This window comes from Atheta coriaria, unplaced genomic scaffold, assembly GCF_025399875.1.
Source record: "Atheta coriaria isolate IRGN ID8LTWV9N9 unplaced genomic scaffold, Caltech_Dcor_3.1 hic_scaffold_7_pilon, whole genome shotgun sequence".
NCBI classification, from domain to species: Eukaryota; Metazoa; Arthropoda; class Insecta; order Coleoptera; family Staphylinidae; genus Dalotia; species Dalotia coriaria.
The window spans coordinates 1,386,989-1,404,204 of record NW_027045449.1 but is presented as its reverse complement, the minus strand read 5'-3'; the positions used below and the strand labels follow the sequence as shown (position 1 = coordinate 1,404,204).

Genomic DNA, 17,216 nt, shown 5'->3' with positions numbered 1-17,216 from the left:
AATTTTCTCGCAATAAATTTCGATACAGGGAAATAAAGAATTAAATTCCGCATCTAGGAAAATTATTGTGAGCTAAGTTTAAGATCGCGTTCGCGTGTTATAATAAAAAAACTACAATTCTTAGCGTAACGAGTACCTACAAGCGCGTATACACACAACTATCATTATAACTCGGGTCACGGAATTTTCTCGCAAAAAATTTCAATATAAGGAGAGACCGAATTAAATTCTGCATCTGGGAACATTATTTCGAACTTATTGCTACACCGCGTTCGCGTGTTATATCAAAGAACTACAATTCCTAGCGCAACGAGTACTAGTGCGTATGCACACAACTTTCAATATAACTCGTGTTACGGAATTTTCTTGCTATAAATATTAATACAGGGAGATGCCAAATTAAATTCTGCATGTGGGAAAATTATTCCGACCTTATTGTGACACCGCATTCGCGTGTTATGTCAAAAAAACTACAATTCTTAGCGCACGAAGGTAGCGGTATAAATGACTCGTTTTCAAGGCACCCTACGAAGGTAGCGGTAGAAGTGACTCGAGTTCAGGGTACCGTACCAGGGTAGCGGTAAACTACAATTCCTAGCGCAACGAGTACTAGTGCGTATACACACAATTTTCAATTTAACTCGAGTTACGAAATTTTCATGCAATATATTTTAATACAGGGAGAGGCAGAATTAAATTCTGCATCTGGGAAAATTATTCCGAACTTATTCTGACACTGCGTTCGCGTGTTATGTCAAAGAACTACATTTCATAGCGCAACGAGTACTACGGCGCACACATACAACTTTCAATATAACTTGCGTAAAAGAATTTTGTCCCAATAAATTTCAATACAGGGATATACAAAATTACATTTTGCATCTGGGATAATTATTCCGAACTTATTGTGACCCCGCGTTCGCGTGTTATAAAATATAATTGAATTATAAACATACCAGTGCACAGGTTATCGGGCTGCCAGGCACAACGAATGCTGTAACTAAACGAAAACATTAATTAAAACAAATATATTTCATACATTTGAATTATGTTATAATTAACAATCAACACAAAATAAACAATCTGTGCAGCAAACACAATACTTACACGAGCCTGATGAATCTTTCTTAAGGTGGGCGATATATATCCGATTAATTTAGTAACAGACACCATCAAACACAACGCCGAGTGAAGAATGTTATCAAATCCACTGTCACGTGACTTGTAATATACATATCAAACGCGATCAAAAACCAACATTTCCTAACATTAAACAAATGACTATAGTCGTAAAGAACAAATAAATAGTCGATTGAGTTTAGAGTATAACACGAATTTGGAATATTGAAGTCCGAATAAACGATATAAGTCTCACAAAACACAACTGGGTTAAACAGCAACCGGCACAAAACTGGCTGCAATCCACCGATAGTGCATGCCGAAACTGCGTAAACTACGACGCGACAATACGAGTATATGAAAGCAAGAGGTGCGCAAAGACGTTGAAGGCAAGCGACCATTTTATTCAATGGCGAAAATCTCGTAAACTAAAAGAGATAAATAGGAACAAATCACAGAGACTATTCTAAAAACTATTCTCTATGTGATTGGCTAGTTAAAGCGGAAATCTGAGAGATAAAATTTTAAGTCTTAAGAAAAAATTGCCAAGGGGGGGTGCTTAATATTTTTTTCGACGATTTTCAAAAATTCATATCTCTTAAACTAAAAGAGATAGCTACCAACGAATTGTTGATTATGAACGATTGGAAGATTCTCTATCAGATAAAAATATAAAATAATTATATTTCCTACAGTAAAAGGTCAAAAAACGCGACTAAAAGTGCTAAAAAGTGACATTTTGCAATTTCTGATGATTTTATTCAATCGCGAATATCTCGTAAACTAAAAGAGATAATTAAGATCTGATCACAGCGTCTTAATCTACGGACTAATCTCTATCAGATAGGATAGTTAAAAGGGAAATCTGAGGGATGAAATTTTAAGTTTAAAGAAAAAATTGCCAAGGGGGGGTGCTTGATACTTTTTTTCGACGATTTTCAAAAATTCATATCTCTTAAACTAAAAGAGATAGCTACCAACGAATTGTTGATTATGAAAGATTGGAAGATTCTCTATCAGATAAAAATATAAAATAATTATATTTCCTACAGTAAAAGGTCGAAAAACGCGACTAAAAGTGCTAAAAAGTGACATTTTTCAATTTTTGCCTGTTCAATTCAACTGCAAATATCTCGTAAACTAAAAGAGATAATTAGGATCAGATAGCAGCATCTTAATCTACGGACTATTCTCTATAAGATAGGCTAGTTAAAACGGAAATCTGAGAGATGAAATTTTCTGAAATTATTCCGAACTTATTGTGATACGGCATTCGCGTGTTATACTAAAAAAACTGTAATTCCTAGCGCAACGAGTACTACAACGCACAGAATACGAGTATACAACTTTCGGCACGAGGAGATGGCAACGCATTTTTTGCAGAAACTAAACGCAATAGATAAGTACGGATTGAATATTCTTAATTCTCTAGAAGATAAACGAGTTAAATTGAAAATCTAATAAACGAAAAAAATAATTTAAAAAGGGTAGCGGTAGAAGTGACTCCCATTCAGGGCACCGTACGAGGCTAGCGGTAAAAGTGACTCGTGTTCAGTGCACCGTACGAGGTTAGCGGTAAAAAGTAATGAAAAATTAAAATTCAATGTGTGTAATTCTGATTTCTTATGCTGCGTTTTACAAGTTTGTTTCCAATATTAAATCATAAATCGTATCGTATAAGCGCTTTTCTTGCAATAATTTAATACAACCGGATATAGAATTTAATTATGCATATTTGGACCCCGCGCCCAAGTTTGTAAGACGTTACTCCTAATAACAAAAAAAATTAACTATTTAATGCTAACGCTTTAGTAGAAGGCTTTGCACAACGCTGTGGACCACGACAAAAAAAACGTAAATGCAAAGTAATGATCGACACAGAAAATGAAACGAAATATATAATTGAATTATAAACTTACCAATTAATGCAGAACATCAGACTCCAAGCCTCGGCAAATACTGTAAATAAAAAAAGAAAACATAAGTAATATTATATTCACACAGAGGAGAAAAACAAACAATCTGTGCTGTTAAGTTAAAAGTTACTAACATCAGCACGATGGGTCGTCCAAATTTTAAATAAATCAACATGGCCACGAACACTTACGCGCACATAATAAATAACTGTAGTAAAGTTACTAAAGTTACAAATATAATACGAATTGGAAAGTAGAACTCCGGATAAACTATACGAGTCGCGCAAAATACGTCTGGATCAACCAGAGACCGGCACGAAACTAGCTGCAAACTGCGTAAGCAACGACGAGGCAGTTTATGATAAGAAAGCAAGAGGTGCGCAAGGCCGAACGCGACCTTATGTGCGAATTGCAATAGATGCGCAAATCCGTCAGCGCGTTGGCGGCACGCGACCTTGTGTACGAATTGCATTTGACACTTTACCTGGGATCAAAACTAAACTAAGATGCAGCAACATGCGGCGTGAGGTGCTGGCAGCGACGACACACGGCTATGCGATAAGAAAGTGTGAATTGTGTTCAAAACAAACACAATTCTGGTGCCGAATGCCCACGCTTGCCGATACATATAGAAATAAACAATACAACTTTATTTTACAATTTTTAGTCCATGCTATTGTCATCTATAAATGATACAGTAGTTTCGAAATTTAGATTAGTAAAGGTTATAAAAAATTAAAATTCGATTTGCATAATTCTGATTTCTTATGCTGAGAGAGTGCCAGATTTTACATAAAATATTTAAGTGATATCTGCTTTAGTGATCTGCTGATAATAAAAATGTTTTGCATTCTTGATAATTTTTATAATAAACTATTAGAATTAATATAAAATTGTGAGTTATATTCATGAATGAATCGAAGAATATTTGCTTAAATTTACGATGCTAATATAACAAACAGCAACGCTGTGTTTTGATTCCACGAAATAAAGATTCGATACCTGCAGGTAAACAAACTTATCTCTTGCGCGAAATCGCGTGATCGCACACGGACACGGTGTGCACTCACTACCACCAACAAGCAATATTTAATGCAAAACCGTACATCGTAGTGCCATCTAACCTTTGAAAATATTAAAACATATAAAACACATATATTTGATAAATGTGTTTTGAATATTTTTAAGTTGATAAGTATTTTCAATATTTTCAATATATATATATATAGGCTAGCGGTAGAAATGACTCCCATTCAGGGCACCGTACCAAGGAAGCGGTAGAGGTGACGCCCATTGAGGACACCGTCAAGGGCTGCGGTAGGAGTGACTTATGTTCAGGGCACCGTACGAAGATAGCGGTAGAAGTGACTCCGATTCGGAATCATAAAAATTTAATTATATGTAATTTCAGAACTATTGTCCTAATATAGAATCTTGGTCAAAACGTAAACAAACATAAACTAGTTTGCATGCATTAGTGAAACACGTCGGCGTGAGATGCAGCGCGGTGTTTATGCTTGTTGGGATTTTAGAAATCTTTATGCAAACATTAAAAGCAAATGGAACCCGACAAAAATGTGTGATAAATTGTTATGATTCAATTCATTTCATGCGTAAACTTAAAAAATAGGCATATATAATAGATAATACTGTGACAAAATACCCCGTATAACAATAACTGCCTGCCATCTAAGGCAAGAACTGTAACAAAATAATACTATGTAAATAATGCACGACACTACAATACTCCATATCAAACACAGCCAGATAAAAAAACTTGTTTTAAAATAAGATTTACTTACTAGGTAACATGCTCGCGCGACAATCTTTGTGATCCATAACATCCAACAGTCGAAAGCGAATAATTTCACGTTCTCCAACATTGCACACACTCTAAATAACACGACACATTTGTTATTATTACATGGCGTTTATACGTGATCGAATATAACACGATGTACCGAATTAATCGCTATCGGAACTTGCGAAAGAAGTACATATAGTAATCGACCACAGAATATACTCGTAATTTCACTTCGACACAGGTACGTGACAGCGACGGCGGTAAGTCATTCGCGACTGTGCAAATGCAAGACACTGAAGTTCCATGCAGAGTGTGAGTTCCGACGGCACATCGTCTCATGGACGTAAACAAATAGATATAGCAGATAAAAAACAAAACCTGCTGCGCCAATTCGCGAGATCTTGCACGGCGGACACGTACGTTACCTTTTAAGGCCAACCAACAACTGGCACTGATAAGTCCGCTTAGAATTTAATGCAAATATATGTCTTCCAGCGCCATCTTGGCTTGTTTTATAGAATTATTTTTAGATTAATTGATATTTAGCAACAAAACACATAACATATTATAAACTAAATGAACTTTTATTCATTTTTGGGTGTCACCCAATGCATTACCGAATTCTAATTCTAATTTTTCTATGCCCCTTCGCATAAACTAGACAAATGTGTTTTATTAAATAAATTATTGAGTTACATCTTAAAACAAAGTACAAAATTTGACTACAAATGTTATAATAACAATTCGAAATGGATCATGAGATTTTTGGAATAGATAACAATTTAACATTTATCTGTAGTTAATGTAGTTCCTTAAGACTATATTGCATTTGTAAAAATGATAATATGAAACAAAGCAACAATGAAACACGAACTTACTCAATAATAATAAAAAGCAAACGGTTGATCCAATAGAAAAATTACTCATAATATAAACGCACCTAATCAAATAATATAACTTCAATACACTAGCATGTACAATTACCAAAATGGAGTTGCTTCATGATCAAAATCCCTCATTTAACTAAGTAAATATTAATCTACGCCTTATCAATTAGCATCTTAATATAAAAGAATACGTTTCTCGACAGCCTTTCGGCAAATCGGACATTCCGTCATTTGATCCCCGCACATTTGACACAGGCCATGTCCACAAAGGAATATCATGTTCTTCAAACGATCCAGGCACACCGGACACATGGTCTAAAAACAGAAAACAAATTAATTTCCATAAAGCCTTTAATACAACAGTCACCTACTTGTTCCTTAATATCGTGCAATTGTTGTTGCAACTTTTGCAGATCATTATTGGAATCACGACTGCCATTATTCATAATTGGTCCTTGTGCGGCACCCGGGTCACTGGTAGAAGGCTTGATAGGTTCCACTTCAACCTCATTCTTCACCTCTGATATGGTTCCCGTTCCGCCCGTGCATATTGTCATGGGTATGATGAGTTCAATGTGCGACCGGCAAGTGACGCACTTTTTCATAATTTGCGCGCAGCATTCACAGGCGCACATGTGACCGCAAGGCTTAAACAATACCGACGCCTTCCTGTCCGAGCATACTAGACATTCCTCGATCTAAAACAAAGACAAGTTTAGTTTTTGTATAAACTAGAAAAAGATGAAATAAGAATTTTACCTTAACTCGAGCTGATACATTCTCTCTGCAGATGAGGCACTTCTTCACTCGGGGACCACATGCCGAGCAGCACGTAACGTGCCCACATGGCTGGAATATCATGTCGCGTTTGGCATCCGAGCACACCAAGCATTCGTCCATCGCGGGTGGAAGATTTTGGTTGACATTGCATTGCGGACCCATATCCATTTCGCCGCTCTGCTTCTCCTTGTAGCATTTCGTGAGCGTCTTGCACAAGTTGGGATCAGGGCAGAGGTCGAGCGGCGTTTGTCCCTTCTTGTTTTTAATGGTCAAATCGGCGCCGTTGCCCGCCAGAAAGCACGCGATGCTCGCCGACGACTTCTTGTCCGACCCTTGCGTCCCCAAACCCATGAGCAGCTTACCGACGTCTTGCACATCTTGCAGTTGTCGCAATTGCGACAGCGTGTGATGCCTCAACGCCTCGTGCAGTGGCGTGTCGCCATCTTTGTCGGCGATATTCAAATTGGCGCCTTCTCGCACTAAAAGCTAATAAATATTTGATAACATTAGGGTGCGCTCATCGCCGTGTACTTATACATCTAGGTAAACAAAGTATAGAGGCACATATGAGAGGACGCTTAGCGATTTTTGAACACCATCGGCGCGCCCCCAGTGCGCGATGCTTACCCTAACGATCTGAGTGTGTTGACGCTCGACGGCGAGATGTAGGGCGGTTTGCAAATTCACATTCTGCAGATCCATGTTGGCTTTTCCATTAAGTACCAACTGTTCGGCAACTTCCACATGATTATTTAATGCGGCTAAGTGTAACGCAGTATATCCGTCATCTTTTTTCTCGTCGACGATCCACGGCCTCGGTAGTTTCGCCAGCAATATTTTCATTGCGCTGGAAAAAAGCGAGCAGAACAACATCACTTAAGCGCTTCCGTTTTTATCGTAAATAGTCGGATTATGTGTTTACTTTAGAAATGAAAAATTTTCAAGGAGGCCACAAAGCACATCAAAGCTGTTAGTTTTACATTGAATTCACCATGGCGTCGATGAATTATAAATTCACAGCGACAAAAAAAAAGCGAAAGTGCATTGAAAGAACTTTCTTATAATAAGTAAAAAAAGAAACAAAATGATGAAATTAGATTGTTAGTAAATATTATGCAAGGCGCGATAAACTATACGTTCGTGTAGTTTAAGGTCATTCTCCAGATAGCGCGAATTCAGTAATTACACATTGGACATTATTTATTTTATTGTCTCTCATTCCGAAATGTGTGCCTGCGTTGCTGCTACCACATTCAGTAGTCGTGAACGCGGTGGCGTCGTGTGTATAATTTAGTCGCGTCGTCGTCGAGTGCGCGTCTTTTCGTTACAATATGCAGAGAAAATGAAGCAGTGCCGCATGCACACACATGTAGGGGCCTCAGTGTCGAACGTACGTGTGTGTACAATATACAAGATAGGGTCTTATTTATCCAGATGTGTCAGTGGGAGATAACTGGCGCGGCTGTTGCTCAGAGCGCGCAGCGCAGTAGCATCAGCAGCGAAATAATAAGCATTTGCCATTGCCGCCATTGCGCCTCCTCTCGCACATCGCTCGCGCTCTAAATGCGTAAGTAAAAAGAATACCACCAGTGGCTAGGAGACGGCCCAGCAGCCGCACGCATCGAATATTCCAGCGCGTATAATATTTCAAACTTAGTAGGAGGCTGCTGCCGCGCGTCCCGACGTTCGAATTTACAACTCAACTCGATTCCCCATTATAAATAGATAGGTACTCGACAAAGTTAAAACAACTTATAAATAGAAGTGCATTGTTTTGGATGGATATACACTCTCGGACGGGATGTTTGCCGGCTTAATAATAGACACTCTTTTAAACGCTAAAACGCTAAACGTTGTTAAAATGTGTTTTATTTAAAAAGAAATGTGCTCATCGATGAAAAATGCTGTGTTTTGTTTCGTAAGTGAACTTGCAGCTGAGCGCGAGTATACGTGTGTAAGTAATAGTTGCGCGTGTGATGCATTAAGCGAACAATTGTTTTAACATTTTAGACCTTCACCGGACCTTTCGGTTCAGTTTATATTTATTCATTAGTCGTCAATATGCGCACGAAGCGCGCAACGCTATGAAATCGTGTGATTTCGACCGAAATTGTGGTCATTCCCATGTGTTGTTGGCTTGCGGCTTCAAGTTAAAAGTCGTGTGCTGTGTGCTGTGCTCTTGGTCTATAATTGCATCGCAACGTTTAGATCATCGCAATATTATTGAAATGAGTCATACGTAAGCAAACGGCTCCATCGTGACCGCTGGATGCAATTGATATGTATATTTGTCCAAACGCAAGATGGACGAATGGAGGCTCGCATGTACGTATAAGTGGCGTGTGGTGCTGGTGCAGCGAAATCGCAGTGAAGTAACACACACGGTTTCCTTCCCGACCCGATGCTCATTTTTTACCGTTCGAATTTAAATTTAGCCGAATGCGGAGCGCACGCAAGTCACGAACGCAGGTCAGCTTTTAAGTCAAGTATAGAAGGGATAGGGATAGGCCGACACATGTGCTAACACCGCACATATGTTCCCTATAATTACCAAGAAAGCATCGATGCCGGGGTTTCGCCGGCGCGGCGCGCTTAGCCAGCGGCAGGTTTATTTTAGGAAAAGACAAATTTGGGAAGAGGGACTGGCTGTATGGCGTCACACCAATCGCATTCGCGGGTCCATTTTTAGACTTCAGCTACAACCCAAGAGGCAAGTTTACACTAATTTCGGGATGCAGGGTGCATTCGGCTCAGTCTCCGGGCGAATCTCGTCGCCGGTGAATGCTTCTTAGTCTTTCCTCGACCATTCATCATCGTCGACGTGCAGAGTCCGACTCTCGGGAGTGCCGTTTAGCATCGACTACTACCAGTACTACTACCTGAGGGCCATCCGGGGCCACGAGTGACTCGCATAAATTCCATCATCACTTTTCTGCATACGATGCATTTTTAACGCAAAGTGACACACTGTGAAATGGATTGTGCAACTCTGAGAAGATCAGCAGCCCGCGCAGTTCCGTACTTCCTTACTTCCCGTAGTGTTTAAGACTTATGGAATGTAAAGAAGTATGGAGCGATCGCCGGGTGCTTCAGCATAATACATCTGGTTGCCAGCCTACAGGAAGTGAAATACACATGCATCGCCGACAAGAACAGTAGCTGCTAGTGAACACACAGCCTGTTTATGTTCGTCATTAATTCGTACACTTAGTGAATGAATTAAAACCAATTTCATTACACACACAGCGCCAATCGTATAGAATTGAATGTTGTGAAACTCAAGAGTGATCCGGACCTTATATGGCGTTGACTCTACTGCGCAAGCGCGCGCCTTTTAAAATGGCGGTATCCGGTGCAAGTGTGTATGTGTGTGTGTGTTCATTCTAAAATGTAAATTATGATAGAAAAAATGCGAATTTAGATTCCTATATCTTCTCCTTCCATCTCTGACACCCTTTCAGGTAAACAATTTAAATAACACTGCATAAATTTCCTCGCCGCACAGCGCAGTTGTTATTCGAAACTATTCCAACCTTATTCCCGCACGCTCTCCAGCAATGCGCGACTGCTGCTCGCCGCCCTCGCCGACAACATATAGAAATGCATCGAATGAGTCTGTGTGGCACAGCGCACCGCGGAGAGGACAATGTAAATTACGGAAACAGTAAATTCACCAGCTAAAACAGGAAACGAATTCTACCATTCTACCCCCTCAACATAAATTATCGTCGTATTTGGACGAAACTGTTCGTGCCAAATTCAGCGCTTTCAACATGGCCGCCGGCGCTGCCGCGAATTAAGATTTGTCGATTTTCCAAGCAGCCGAAAATAAATAAAACATCAATTGGAGTGTGTTTGGACGTATATTAAAAATTCCGCTTATTTATCCTCGAAATAAAATTTCATCCGAGTATGTGCGATGCGATGTTTAATTAAAGCGGAATTGATTTTCCATTTTATTTTAGCGCCGCATAAAAGAAGCGGGCCGGTGCTCGAAAATGCGATATAATGCGCGATTTCTCGTTCGGTATCTGTTTCGCCGCTGCCGCCGCCCCCCGACGTAGGAACTTTGAGCCAAACTCGTATAACGAACGATATGTTTGCGTGCGCTTGCCTCGGCCCCGGCATTCGTTTGATTGTGTTGGGGGTGTGCAGGCGCGACACACTTCCTTCAATCCAAAAGTCCCGCTCTGCTCGCCCTCGCTTTTCATTCTTTCCACACAGCGCTACGCCGAAGAAACGGCGTTAGTTAACGCGCTTTGAACGCTTTGTATCATTTTATTTTAAATCGTGGTTGTTAAGCGGAGGAAGCTACTGATAGATTATCCGACGGGTGGATTCCGCACACGAATTTCCAAAAGAGGAGTGCTGAGACAGGAGCGCGTGACATGCATACCGGCCGGCTTCGTCCTGCATCAGCGAGGAGGAAATGTGTACGTGTGGTGCGCGCACCGGCAGTTTAAAGTTTCCTTCGTGCGCGCTTCAACTTTTCTTTCCGCGAGGCCAACGCATACAGTATGTTTTTTGCTTCCAAAAAAAAACCGGTTTAAAATCATCCGACGCGCATGCGCGTCGCTCCCCGCAGTCGAAATTAACTATTTTTAAAAGGGTAAATTATTGGCTTTTTATTACATCGCATGTTAACAACGTATTACTTTCCAGTCGTGATCTGGGGTTTGATCGTTCCTCGATGTGACTCGTATTTTTTATGGTCCCCAGGTTCGACTTCTCATTCCTCGCTTCGTTCGTTCGTCCGCTTTTTTCGTTTCGCTAGCCTAGATCGAAGCCGGTCGTGTGGCACCAACACGAAGCAGAAAAAACACGAGCATTAAGAAGTTTGCCTCGAAGGGGGCGAAAGAAAAGAGATAGTCGTCGCACGCGGCGCGTTGACTATTAAAAAACTTTGGATATAAACGACGCGCCCCGACGACGACGACGACTTGGTCGGACGTGTACGCGATCGGAAAGAATCGCAGAAGTTGGGATTTATTTTTGCCCAGCCGTGCGATATTGATTGCTAGTTTGGCGGCGAGCGAATTGCCGCCTCCGCCTTAAAATATTAACATTTTCGGAGCGGCCGTGGCATAACCCCATTCATATTTACACCCGGAGTGCGTGTTCCAAATGTCACACGGTGAAACATTTTTAGAAAACGGGCAAAATTAGTCGATTTTTACCGAAATACAATTTGATCCTATCGATTTCCGCCGCGCGCTGAATTTCAATTTATCGACAGTGCACGATTGCCAAAACACATTTTCGCTCGGCAAACAACATTCGATCAGCCGGAATTTATTTATAGTATCCATTATGCTAACCGGTAGTATGCGGACAACACAGCCTGCTGCTGCTGCTGGTTGCTGTGTACAACTTTTTGTACCCGGTTGTTTGCTGTCGTCGCCGATTTTGGGGTTAAGTGTGTCGCGTCCAAAAGTTACAAAGGCAACCACCACCACTGAGCCGTCAGGCGTCATTTATCAATGTGACAAAAATTTGCCACCGCCTGGTTACCTATTAATTATTTCGGACATCAAACGACCCCTATATGCCCAACATTAATTTCAATTCGCGTCCGGATCGCGAGTAAACAAATTAAAAGCGCACAATGCACTGCGCGCTATACGGTCAATTAATTAAATTCAATTAAAACGCGTACTCATTACAATGCGAATGGTATGTTTTCGGTCGCGCAGTAATAGCAATCGCAATCAGAGCGATAGAAATCAGTATGTGCATGGGGAAAAAATAATTCGAAAACTTTCCATCAGGACGAGTTTAAGTGGAAAGATACGAGCGGGTAAATGGGTTAGATAAATGCGAATGTTTGTGATATTTTTGGGGATGGTGGCAGCGCGCGCGCGTGTACCTATATATATAAAGTGGGGGAGGAATGATTTATTCAGCCAATAACACTTTGTCGATTCGTCAAAAACAGCAACGTCAAAATATCTTATCTGAGCGTTCGGGAAATTCAATGTGAAAAATGACTTAATACCGGGGCAAGCCTAAATTCCCCCGCCGCCGGAAGCCGGAAAGCGAAAAAATAAAAACCGCCATGGCGACCAGCTGTTACATCAATATTTTAACCCATTCACAAACAGCGCGCACATTAAAATCACTCGCAATCGCGCATAATTGAAGTCATAGACAACATAGACAATCGAAATTATTATTGTACACGCGGAATTGAATCGCAAATAATTAATGACAAATATTTACCGGTCGTGCGCTATCATCATTTTTGCGGTTGCGAATGTTTGCGCTGTATTGAGCGTTGAATCGAAAAAGATCAGCGTGAATAATTCAACAATCCAGGGATGGTAATCATTAGATCCACCTAACGAATACGCTAAAATAAAAATTTCGCGCCAAGGTTTTATATCATCGATAAATTTTTATAAAGCAATGCGCGCGGATAATAAACCCGCCGCACTTGTTTTGTGCTGATTTTATTTACGACAAGGCGTGTCAATTGTTGTTGTACGGATCGTAAACTGAGGGCGGTCAATTTGCACAAACAAAACGTGACATATGATCGTCATAAACATTTTTTTTCAAAAATCAAAATTTTTATGTTTTTCTTGTATTGTGTGATACGCAGTGTATAGATGTCACCTTTTATCAATGACGAGTGTTTACTTCTTCGCCGCTTGTGGCAACACGAAAAAAAAGGCAGCGCGCAGGAAAGTTTATTGCGGGAGAAGCGGCGCGTCGTCCATAGCAAACATCGCTGATGAACCGTGCGGATCGCAGCCGGCATTATAATCAGCCACTCGATCCCCATAGAATTTACACCCCCGAAACGTACGCGAATAATCCCCAAGCCGACATTTCTTCTCCTTTTAATCCTCCAAACGACCGATACAGCGGAACAAAAAAGACGGCAACCGACAGTCGGAACTTGGCAAGTCCGAGCGCGTCAATACGAAAAGAATTGGCGAGTAAAGGCGGCAAAAAACTTGATGTGGAAGTGATGGCAGGCGGCGGCCTGCGAGCTAGTTTGGTAACAAAACCATCCTGCTGTATCCTGCTCATCCGCCCACCGGCGCGCCGCGTGACGAATAAACGAACTAGATCTATAGATATATTTAGCCCCGCAAAAAATAAAAACGGCGAGCCACGTATCTCGCGTATTGGTCATATTTTCGAAGATGCGGTCCAAGTTTTGCGCCCCTCGCGGCCGTAAAAAAGGAAAGCGCAGCGCGCGTCTGAATAATAAGAACGTTTGTATAAATAATGAATAATCGATGGAGGTCCGGGCACCGGCTGACTCCAGATATCGACTGCACCCACCGCCACAGCGCGGGGGTGCAGCCACGGCCGGCCTCGGCTCCGGCGCCTGGCACATTACCGTCGTCGACGACGACGACGACAAAGCGGATAAGATCGCGCTATTGTTTTAATCACACTCACGACGATGCAATGTGCACAGCCAAATTCTTGATATCGAATCATTTCCTCGCCTCTATCAGCTGGATATCTTTCTGGAAGCATCCCGAGCGTAGGATTTCGCAAAATCTCAGAAAGACGTATTTAATTCCACTAAGATTTACCGCGCGCAAGATTATATCGTAATTAAGCGAATGGATACGCCACCCCTTCAAAAAAAAAAAAAAAACTCAACACACACCACGTATTTACTCGTAGATCTGATATCAGCGGATATAAGTTTCCAACGCGTGAATGTGATGAGGCAAAATTAAAAACCTTCGTAGGTTTCACATCGTTGACGAAACAAGAGCTGTTAAATCCTATGGAATTTATTAAGCCCGACGTAATGTCTTGCCGCGGGACGGATAAGATGTTTAGCTCGCGCGCGCGCATATAACAAAAGTTCATTCTTCGCTGAAAATAAGCATAAGTAATTCATGAAGACCGCAATGGCGGAGGCGGGGGCCCGGCATCGCATCGCATCGGCGGAACAGTAAACACGACGCCCGCGTAACAAAACAACGCCGCCGCCGCCGCCGAAGGACGCAGGCGACGACGAGTGCGCGCACATCCCTACGAATAACCCCACTTTATGATTCCGACTTTTCATATTACATGCCACCGAGGGAGGCAGCAGTTTGCGGCGCGGCTGATGAAAAATGCAGCGGCCAACATTTTTATCAAGACCATCATATTTATTTATGATAACATACGCCTGAGTTTCGCGGCTGCATTAATTTTACTTTTTTTGTTATTTCTTAGACACTAACAAACATAAAATAATATTAAAAAAAAATTATTAAATAATTACCAATAAATATTTTTAAGATTTTCAGAGAAGAAATTTTAGAATTTGCTGTGGAACGCGTTCATATACAAGAAATCATCATTAAATTTAGTTCGGAAAGTATTTATAAACCGCGAACACTCACAGTGTCGAGAAACACACTCGGTGCGCATAAAACACATGCATCAGCAGGCAACGAAGGCAATATTAATACACAGCGAGCGCAAAAAGTAGCCGACGACGCTTAAGGGATAATCTATCATTAGTTATGTATGCGCTAATAAGATATCGGGTTATATAGAGCAAGTAATTACTAAAGGTATCAATAAATCATCGAGGAGAATGAATGACGCTGACACAGTCACACACCCTCTACCCTCGCGCGTCACCCTTAATCAGGAATCAAAGAAATTGTCGCTTGCACTTGCAAAACTAGCAAAATATTCCCAAACCAAATTTTTGTATTTTTTAATTTTCCAGGAAGCGGAAATAAAACACAAATGAAAGAAATGAAAAAAAAAAACGCTGAGATAATAAGAAATGAATGTTTTTCTCCGTTTGCGCGCTATATAATCGTCATAATGATCATCAACTGATGGGGCAATTAGATCGAAGAGACCAGATCACCATGGCAACTGCCCTCCTCCACTCCTCCGATAACAAACGAGGCGATAATAATTTTATAAATATATATATAGGCATAACCTCTCCCCACAGCTCCGCGCGCGCGAGGTGGAAAAGGAAGCAATTTTGAAAGGCGCAGGCGAGAAACGCAATGTCATCACCCTAAATCTGGCCACAAGGATTGGGCTCGGCGGCGGCGGAGGCAGTGGCGCGCCTATCTGGGTGGGTATTAATTATACTTCATTCAGTCGCAGCTTTCGTATTCTTATTCTTATGCGTGTTAGTGGTGGCAGCAGCATGACATTTGAATGGGATTGGTTTTTGTGCGGCGTCAAGAGTCAAGCGGTGAAAACAAAGCCGAGGGATCATGGGGTTATGGCGTTATGAAGAAGCGCGCTCCGAAGTTAATTCCAGGGTGCGTGACAGATCGGCCATTGCGTGCCGATGGATTCAATGAGTAGTAGCCGCCGGCCGGTGCTGTGTGTATGTGGTTATGATGGCTATACATAGCCGCCGCCAGCGCGCAGAGGATATTTAATACACGGTTGCGCGCGCGCGCGGTGGGGCTGCTAAATATGGTGGGCCCCACGTGCCCACGAGGAGGATTCAGTTACGCGTCTTGTCGTCGAAGCCGGTGCGCTCCATATGTACGCGCCACGCGCGCGCGAGCGCAAATAGATGAACATCGCGAGGCGTGAACCTCTCCGGCGGAGACTTCGAAAGGCAAGTGTGTGGCAATGGCAGTATAATTGTTGAAATTACGTCATGGGAAAATATTTGATTTGATTATGACGTCTTCGTTGAGTTTTTCATGTTTTTCGATCGATTCACGAATAGATTCGCCGATATATCTTACAGCGAGAGTTATAAATAAATAAAGACGCGTCTTACATTTAAATTTAAACTTAGACATGCACGCGAAGAGCCGCATCTGTTCGCGTTGTTGTTTTTCACTCGCAGCGGCAGAGGAAAAATCACGCGCTTGTGATTTCCAATAAAAAGCAATTAAATTAATCCCCTCGTTCACATCGACGTCCAGCGAACGGATAATTGGAATTATTTATTACACAAATTGCAAGCGGACGGGAAAAAATGCGCGCCTGTTTCGGCAATCATAAAATCTCCCTTGATTGGTTCAATTAATGAACATCCCAGAGCGGTCAAGTCAAATTTGACGTTTGAACACGTTCGCAAACATTAAAAACGCGCGCGCACAGAGAAAAAACAACGCGCAGAGAGAGCGAAATGTGCTCCTTTTGTTGCAAATAACAGGACAATTCATTTCGCTGGCTGAATTTGACGCTTGGCTGGCAATCGCACAGAGTGGGCAAGAAACACAATCGCGTCTGATTCGCCATTCTGAATGCGTTCGGGCTTTGGGGGCGCATCCAGCACACTAGCTACATCGCGTCTCTTGTAATCAATTAAGTACATAATCTCTAATCCGATTCGAAGTTTGTTCGAACGAAATAGTACGAGCAAATTGCATCTTGGCAGCGGTAGCGGTAGCAGCGGATGCAATTCAATAAAACGCACTGCGCATGCGCAGCAGAAAATATTGCATAATGCAACTCAGCATACACCTGATAAACATATTATTAGCGCATCATGACAGCCGCCGTGTAACATTTGAGTGAGCACCGCTTGTATCATAATAAAAGATGCTACATCTGCATATTTGACAATTGATTAGTGCGCGCTAAGCGAGATTGATGACTCGCTAAATATTTAATAGATTCGACGGCGGATACGTCGAAAGCCAAACCTGCCGCGTACATGTGAAGGTATATATACATGCCAAATGGAAAGGGAAATGCACGCCGGAAATTTGTTCGCCTATCCTGCATTACCACAACGGGCGTCATTCT

The 17,216-nt window shown here is 41.6% G+C and overlaps 1 protein-coding gene and 1 long non-coding RNA gene across 2 annotated transcripts in view; both read right to left on the bottom strand.

The window, feature by feature from the left end:
• Positions 1 to 390: 390 nt before the first annotated feature.
• On the bottom strand, positions 391 to 5,250 carry LOC135796060 (uncharacterized). Its single transcript, XR_010549228.1, has 3 exons — positions 4,838 to 5,250; positions 3,039 to 3,078; positions 391 to 1,000 (listed from the first exon to the last, which is right to left on the bottom strand). It is a non-coding gene; the product is annotated as an uncharacterized lncRNA (long non-coding RNA).
• A 242-nt stretch (positions 5,251 to 5,492) lies between these two features.
• Positions 5,493 to 17,216, bottom strand: part of mib1 (mind bomb 1) — a 104,985-nt gene continuing 93,261 nt past the window's right edge. The window contains exons 5-8 of the mRNA XM_065306924.1: positions 7,134 to 7,353; positions 6,486 to 6,992; positions 6,098 to 6,424; positions 5,493 to 6,041 (exon numbers count right to left, since the gene is read on the bottom strand). Of these exons, the coding sequence (XP_065162996.1) occupies positions 5,901 to 6,041; positions 6,098 to 6,424; positions 6,486 to 6,992; positions 7,134 to 7,353 (1,195 nt within the window). The 3' untranslated portion in view covers positions 5,493 to 5,900. The remainder of the gene's footprint in view (positions 6,042 to 6,097; positions 6,425 to 6,485; positions 6,993 to 7,133; positions 7,354 to 17,216) is intronic.